Source organism: Phyllopteryx taeniolatus, chromosome 1 (genome assembly GCF_024500385.1).
Source record: "Phyllopteryx taeniolatus isolate TA_2022b chromosome 1, UOR_Ptae_1.2, whole genome shotgun sequence".
Classification (NCBI taxonomy): Eukaryota; Metazoa; Chordata; class Actinopteri; order Syngnathiformes; family Syngnathidae; genus Phyllopteryx; species Phyllopteryx taeniolatus.
In genome coordinates, this window is record NC_084502.1 from 3,041,206 (window position 1) to 3,049,619 (window position 8,414).

Below are 8,414 nucleotides of genomic sequence, written 5' to 3' on the forward strand. Positions count from 1 at the left end.
ACTCCTTGAAGTCTCAGTGCCCTTTGCACAATGGTCATTGCACCGGACTATTGCGATATTAGCCATTCGAACTGAGGACTCTGCATCTTTTTGCACAATTGTTGTTTGTTGTTGTTTTTTGTCAATGTCTTTATGTCTCCAAAGTGTTCTGTAAATTGACTGTCTGTTGTACTAGAGCGGCTCCAACTACCGGAGACAAATTCCTTGTGTGTTTTGGACATACTTGGCAAATAAAGATGATTCTGATTCTGATTCTGATGGCGAGACAACTACAGTGAGTGCACAAGTAATACATAATTGGACCCACAGAAATGTGACAACAAACTCAAGTCAAAAAATTGCCAGCATGTTGTAATGGAATTGTAGGTTAGGTGTTTAAGAAGTTGATCGCAAGAGGGAAGAAGCTGTTGGAATGTCTACTAGTCTTGAGCGTGTTCAGCTCCAGGTTGCGTCGGCCGCACCGCAGCTCCAGCCGCTCCGCTTCCTGTCGATATGCAGACTCGTCACCGTCCTTGATGAGGCCGATGACAGTGGTGTCATCTGCAAACTTCAGGAGTTTGACAGTCGGGTGCGCTGAGGTGCAGTCGTTTGTGTAGAGAGAGAAGAGCAGCGGAGAGAGGACACAACCTTGGGGCGTCCCAGAAATGACATATTGAAATGACAAAAATCAAAAACAGACAAAGAGACACCCTCGGAAAGACATGTTGAGTTTGTTAGCAGCAATTGTTTTTGTTTTTTTACGCTGTAATTATTGTATGATAATTTTGTGCTACAAAAATGCAAAATGATGTTTGATAGCTTTTTACAAACGGGAGACAAGGGGATGCGCTCCACCGACTGCTTGGTAAAGTGCGTAATTTCCGTACATCATTTCTGCTACGTCATTTCCGGTGCTCCATCAAGTGGACCAGCGCAGGAATGACGATGGTAGTCACTAAATATAAAAGATCAAATACTGAGCTAGAGGAGCTGATAGGCTTAATCAGCATTGTGCCATCTCCTCTGTAATTGCTTGGGTGAACATTACTTGTTTTTAAACAAAGAAATAGTCTTCTAGCTTTAAACTGGTACATATTTCGCTACACTAGCTGCAGTGTATATCGGAGCGGTTCTAAAAATAATATGTTTTTTAAAAAACAGTAGTGTGTTTGAGACAACGTCTGGATTTTTTTTTTTTTTTTAATCAGTTTGCTGTAGTTCGAGGTCGTTTCATTACCTGAATTGTGTCCCTCACAGGCCCTCATCGTAGCTCGCGTGTACGTCCAGACTCAGAGTCAGTTTACCATCCCCCAGCTTTATATTGTGAACAGTGGCCGCGGTGAGAACTGCTGCTGATCAGGGATCAGTCAGTCAGTCAAAGCGCTCCTTTCTCTTTGTGGTGCACGTTGACGTCTCCGTGGCACCGCCCCCCACCCAGCCCAGTTTGTGGCTTGTGTACGATTCTGATTGGCCCCCTGGCGCTTGTGGGCGGAGAAAAGGCGTGTCTCTGGGTTTTGCGACCTCACAATCAGCTGTTTTGTACGTTCTACATACTGATCTGAGGATCAGCTGGACGCAGCAATAAACAGGAGGCCAAACGATCGGAGAGGCTCTAAAAGCTGCAGATGTTATGATCTGAAACATCGGTGTAATATTTTTACACCAAAGCCCTTCTTCTGAGAAGAAAGCCTTTTATTTTTGATACGATGGTGTTTTAACTACCTCTCTTAAAGGCTATTTAAAGCTATGCTTTAAGAATTGTCGTTCCTACTGTGTGTGATCTCGTTTACAACTTGAATATTGCAAAGGCAGGTAAGCAGGATTCCGTTGTTGTTGTTGTTGTTGTTCCCCCAGATCCCGTTCTCTGCCTCCATCTGGCGACAGTAAACATGTTAGATGCCGCAAAATGAAATAATCCCGTCGCGTATCGTCACAGACTACTTGTGTTTCAAAGTGTTTCGCGACGCCCTTCGCTCGGAAGATGACACCAATCTGCATTGTGCAAAACTGCACCAAATGCTCGCTGTGGAGCCGATGGCGGATGTTGATGTTTTTCCGAGAGCTCGGGGGCCTCAGGTTGCCGCTAAACATCGTCGTTTCTATTTTCCCGATCGACGTCTTGTTGTGGGCGCCGCTGTCATTGCTTTGACCCTTCAGCTGGAGGAGTTTACACGGAAAATTCATCTGTAACCCGGATACCATAACCCACACAAAGTCAGCCGTCTTCTGCCGTCGAATTTGACTCATTTTACGACGTTTTCGCGGAACATCGTCGTGGCGTTCAGAATATTTAAAATTCAAGTCTTTCTTGTGGCGTCACTGTTCTGCGGCTGGGTGCCCGAGATGTGACGTCACGGCGTCTTGTTTTCATTCTTAGACCACGCCCACACGCTGTTTCCCCGCCCCATACAGGCAAAAGCTCTACTTGACATCATGATAAACGTTCTGTGGGGATAGTCACTGTGGAATTGTATTTTTAATCACGTCAGTCATCAAATTTACCGGTGCGTCTCAATAAATTAGAATTAGAAAACGTCGTGTTTCTCCAGTTTAATTTAAAAAAAAACTCAGATTTTAAGATTTTATCATTTTTGAGGATTTTAGCTTACAGTTAACAAAAACACACATTTTCCCACTTCTCGATGAAATCACAATGTTCCAAAAGAAACAGTCAAAAAGATTTTAATATGGAAATTTGGTTGGAATTGACCTGAAAAGTGTTTTCTTGTCTAGAATGAATCTGTATAATTTATGAGTTTGATTTTGGAATTGCAATGCTGAAATACAATGAATTCTCTGAGAGTATTCTAAGTTATTTAGATGCAACTGTAAGTGCACAGTGACTTTCTGAACACCTTGCAGAACAAGTATAGGGGTGGGCAAACCTTTGTGCTCAAGGGCCACAGTCGATTTTTTTTTTAAAAACCAGATAGTTGAGCCAGGTCAGAGATGAGGTTAAAAAAAAAAGTTAAACTGAATATTTAAAACAATAATGATTAATAATAGTAATAACATTTATTTTATCCTAAAAGACAGAGGTACCTTGATTTATGAGTGGACCCGACGTCCAAGTTATTTGAGATACAAGCCGTCTTTTGCCCCAGTCTTTGCTTTGTCTTGCGAGCAAACATTTGAGACGCGCACGCTGTATGGTGGCAGCAATACACAAATTAATAATAGGTGTTATTGGTATCAGTAACAAGGGCCGTGTTTGTACCGTATATGCAGAGCAGCCCCAAGGACACCTCCTGTAAAGTGTTGAGTGTAAACCTTCCCTTTTATCAACTTCACAAAGTACACGTCACCCTAATCTCTCTGTTCTGTGTGATTAGGTGTCCTCTGTAGTTAATTTTCAGCATTATGTTCTCCAAATAAGGACAGTGCGTCATACCTCATGAATTTGCACCCTTGTCAGCAGACTTATTCAACTTCAGTTGAATGTTATTACATCATTGTTACAATTTAGGTCAGGCCTCATCCCTTCTGCAGTATTTTCCATTTAATGTTCTGTAAATCTTGTGCTTTCTAGGTGCTGACCAATTTCACCACCTCCTCTTTTTCTGTTCCTAACACCCGCATACATTTATTGTCACATTTCAAAACCTGCAAACGTAATGAGATCCAGTACAAGAGCTGAATCAAAGCTTCCTTTCCACAGATTATATTGTTCTGGAGTGACACAAGGAGGCAATAATTTAACAATTTACTGTATATGTTATAGATTGCAATGGTATTGAACTACTGAAATGGGTTGCATAATTTAGTCAAAAGTTTGGACACACTCTCTCATGCTGTTAAATGAGGAACCTTGTCCAAACGTTTGACTGCTAGTGTAAATGAGAGAGGCTAAATATTGGAAAAAGCTCTGCACTGAAACGTATCATTTTACATGTTTCTTTTTGTTCGGAGGAGTTCACAAATTTAGATTATTTGGAGAAAATATGTATTGCCAGTGAAGACTTTTTAAGCAATTATCTAATACCTACCTACCTCTCTGCTCTCTTTTAGGCCTTTGCTTCAAACCAAGTGAAACCTTACATTTGCACGACTGAAGCCCACCCTCCCCTTGTCCAAACCAAGATAACCGCTAAGGGCTCAGATTGAAAGCAAAGTCAAATAATAATAACATACAGCTACAAGTCCTACCTTAAAAACTAATACCATTCAAAGGCAGCTACAGCTTCTTTCCCTTTTTTTTGTTAATCAATTTTAAAAAATTAAGGCCAAGCCGTCATGTTTCAACGTCTGAGCAACTTGCTGTTTGGGCAAGTAGAAGAAGTGGCATCTGAGCTGAAGGGACCTAATCCCTGCGTGACAGAGGCCGACGAAGAAGGATGGATGCTTGTCAACCTGTCTGGTGAGTCTCAATCTGGAGTCTGACTGAATAATAGCTCGGAGAGTTAAATAAAATGGGAAGGCTGTTAGGTTGTGAAAAATATTGAAATCAAGTTTAAAGAGTGAGTGCAAGTGCTGTCCCCACTTGCGATGAAGTAATAATAATGCTATGAGGTGAAATGAAGGGCATGATGAGGTGGAGTCAGGAATTGATCAGGTACAGGCCCAGGTGGCTGACCTAACCTGAGCTGTTTTCTGCCAGACAATGGAAAGACGCAATTCATTTTGAACATACAACTCACTCCTCCTCGTTTATGATCTCAATCACAACAAAGTGGATTGTTTAACAAAAAAAGTCAATCAAAAGACAGAAAAATAGGAGAAACAGTCAAAACCCAAGAGGGTCAACACAACTAATGATGTGACTCTTTTATGTTTTGTGTCTCCTTGCCCCTTCTTCTCCCCCTCCCCTCCGATTTTTGTACACACCCTTACATTTCCCACACTGGTATGCGTGCGCGTGCGTATGTGGTGGCCACAAAATGATCCCTTCTACCTGCATGGCATTTTGAAAATGTACCATATTTGCATCAAAACCTGCCACCTCCACCATATTGGCATCCCCATCCCTGATCTCATGTGTGCCATGCGCTTAGATGAATCTGGCTGCATGATGCAGGCTGACGATGAGACACAGGCCCAACTTCTAATTGCACATCCATTTCCAGACAGTAACCAATCAAACCTTGAAGACACTCATACACGGACCCAATGCCAAACTTCTATTCCCTGCCCACCAAACAAGCGACGGAGGACACGTAGTGGCCGCACGCAAGGGGCATTATTATTGCCGGACCCCGTGGCTAGTCCAAACCCATCAAACACGGGTGTCACTACATTGTCGAGACGGGCCGGACTGTCCGCAGCCTCCTCCACCCAGTCGACCTCCCCTGCTGGGAGCGAGTGTGGGGGGAGCGGGGATAGCAGTAGGGCAGGCTCAGAGAGAGGCTGCATGGATGAGAGCTGGTTTGTCACCCCTCCCCCCTGTTTCACTGCAGAAGGAGCCACGGCAGAGGCCAGCCCGATGGAGGACCTGCTCATCGAGCACCCCAGCATGTCTGTGTATGTCTCGCCAAGCAACCTGTCCATGGTCTCCAACAGCAACCTCTCCGTGGTGGGCGAGGAAAGCATTGTGAGCATGACGAGCAGCGTGAGGTGAGAAACACAAAACATTTTTTTATTCCCCCCCCCAGCACCATCTCAAAAAACACTGTTTTGCAGAGTGGCTGAGCCAGCTGCTGCTCCGCCCACTCACACCCCTGGGCCATTCAGGGTGAGTTTTGGACCTCATGTCCAGCCTAAGGTTGCCCAAGTGGCCAGAGTCCAGCGTAGCAAAGCTCGCATCGAGAGGCGCCAACTGAGCCGCAACCGCATCCAACGCCAAAATCGCACCAGGGAGCAGATTCCTCGCCACGCAAGTCACGCTCGAAACACCTTCCTGCACCAGCCAAGCAAGCGTAACTTCTGCCACTAGACCCCAAGAAAATGGGGGGCATTGTTTACTCTTGAGGGCATTACAAGAGCATAGTCAGCTTAACACGCATTCAGTGCATTTAAGCATCTGGGTTATTTTCGGCACATTCTGTCTCATTGAATTTTTAGTATCGACAAATTGGATTTTCCCTATTCTGCTATTAAGCCCTCAGAGTAAATCTGAATAGAACTTAACTATACATTTCTGCGGTGCCCAAACAACAACAAAAACAAAACAAAAAAATAGCTATTCATTTTCTCTTCTTTCGTAAAATATCTTGGACTCTTTCCCAAGGTGTGTTTGGTTGAACCATAACCAAATTACAACCCTGACATCAATTACAATACATTGGTGAACTTCATGACAGTAATTTTACATTAATAAGCGATCTTCTCTGACTGAACAGAAAAGAAAATTGTGGGAACTTTGTGGAGCTGCGACATGGCTTAACTGTATTTACAGAGAAAGCAGCTCATCATTTCCTTTATGTTACGTTAATACGTCCACATGAAACTGAAAAAATGGGATGGAAATACCGTGTGTGTTGATGATGATGATGATGATGAAAAGCACAGTAACAGGTTCATGAATGCAAGCGAAATAATTAGAAACAGGCCTTGTGTTTGGGTCACATGATAGGATAGGATACAGTAAGTGTATCGAGCAGAATTGATGGTATAGCTCTTTATTTTGTTTTGTTGATTTTATAGTCTCTGCACAGTTACACCAATATCAAATCTGTTCATAAAGAGAAGGTCAATCCATTCAAAGTTGCTGGTTGCAAATTGCACACCGCATGATAATGAGCATTAAATTGTGCGATCTGCCAGCGGAAGCAATGTGCCCAGCGCACACCAGCCACAGTGTGTGCTGTGATTCTCCCCATTTACGAAACAAACAAACAATAAAGGAAGAATGATGGTTTTATACATCAGCCCCTTTCTTTTTAAAAAAAAAAACAACAACTCTGAAGCAGTTTTTCACATCTTTTGAACATCAACACCCGCTGTTTGTTCCTGTATGCACACCAAACTCTTAACATTGTCCAATTAGAGGTTCAGCTTCATGATATGTATTAAACAACAATAGTAAACAATGGTGCTGAAGTGTAAACTAATGTTTGTATATTATTGGAGACATGGATGTACGTTTGCACTGTCTTACATTTTTGTGAGTCGAAAGTTTTAGCAGTGTGCTGTGTGCTTGTGTGTTTTCTTTTGTGACCCTTTCCCTTATTTTTTGCTCCAAAACATTCATTATGATAGTCCTGTATTATTCCTGTAAATATTCTAAAAACAAACTTATAGTACTCTGTTAGATGTCAAAGCCTCTCAAGACCGAGTCCACACTTATGAGTTCAGCGGGACTGCGGTGAATCCTCTCTCTGCCTCGTTTCGGTGCTCCTTCTCAATTTGCCAAGATGGCATTTTGCCCCATTTTGAGTCACATCTTAGTGAGGAGCACAATGAAAAATCACACCAGGCTCAAGAGTCAATGTGGCATAGGCTCACACTGCCTCCCAGGGCGTCAGTCCACTTGGACTCTCGTGAGGACATTGACATGGTTGTAATACAGTCTATACTGCTGTGTTCAAAAGAAATTGTGGCAAACTGGTGATGCTTTCACAATGGAATGATGAATGAGAGTGTTTTTAAACCATCCATCCATGTAATTGATTTTTTTTTATTTTATTTACAAACCAAAATCGTTTTGTTTCTCTAAGTAATCATGAAAGTCCATGTTTTATTAAAATATCTATTAATTTATGATGTTATTCCCCCCCCCCCCCCCCCCCCTGTTTTCTATATTTGTGTTGTGCAGAGTAGACATGAAATGACACGCACAACTGAATTCTTGATTGTGGGTGGGTGTATGTGTATGCATGCAAAATGCAAAGATCAAGCTGCAAAACTGTCCTGTTTATTTAGATTTTTATCCTCACCTGTGTCATATAAGAAGGAAATGTACTCTCAGTGTGTTGTGTGCAGCATTGGAAAGTGTGCGTTCAGAGTAAAAGATTTACAACTGTGTGGTGACATAGTGGTCGTACTATGTGTTGAACACTTAAGATGAAAGCAAGTGGACAGGTGAATGATGAGGCAGGAGACAGTTTATATTGAAAGAAATCAAATGATGTATCTTATCATAACACAATATGCTTGTATTTTCCTGGTCTAGTAATTAGCGCTGGGTTGTTTAAATGAAAAACATTGAATGTCTGGGGAGCTTCTGATGTTTATGTTGTGCCCTGAAATGATGGCAGCTTACCAACACATGGGGTTTGGCTCATGTTACATCTCAAGTTGTACTCACCTCCCCATGAAATGAAATATTTAGACACATAAAATGTGGTGTATCTGATATCTGTGGTGATTGTGCCTTTCACTTTTCCTGCATGGTTTTTGTGATTTGTTTTCCATCCCGAATGTGGACAGTTGTCCACAGACAGGCGAAACCTATGCAAAATGAACTGATGGGTATTCCAGCATCCAATCAGAAAACACAGGTACCCACCCACCAACCCACTCTCAAAACAAGACAATAAATGCTCAGGTTAATGCCTGAA

The 8,414-nt window shown here is 42.5% G+C and overlaps 1 protein-coding gene across 3 annotated transcripts; it reads left to right on the forward strand.

The window, feature by feature from the left end:
* The first annotated feature begins 1,507 nt into the window (after window positions 1-1,507).
* LOC133466972 (tumor protein p53-inducible nuclear protein 2) lies at window positions 1,508-8,414 on the forward strand. 3 transcript variants are annotated; one of them, XM_061751413.1, is made up of 4 exons: window positions 1,508-1,791; window positions 3,988-4,336; window positions 4,971-5,529; window positions 5,596-8,414. In XM_061751413.1, exons 2-4 carry the CDS (start codon window positions 4,213-4,215, stop codon window positions 5,846-5,848), a joined length of 936 nt encoding a protein of 311 aa, XP_061607397.1. In that variant the 5' UTR covers window positions 1,508-1,791; window positions 3,988-4,212; the 3' UTR covers window positions 5,849-8,414. The 3 variants fall into 3 exon arrangements, with proteins under 3 accessions (XP_061607397.1, XP_061607488.1, XP_061607307.1); XM_061751504.1 differs by having other exon boundaries at window positions 1,510-1,791; window positions 5,373-5,529; XM_061751323.1 differs by lacking the exons at window positions 1,508-1,791; window positions 3,988-4,336 and having other exon boundaries at window positions 4,343-5,529.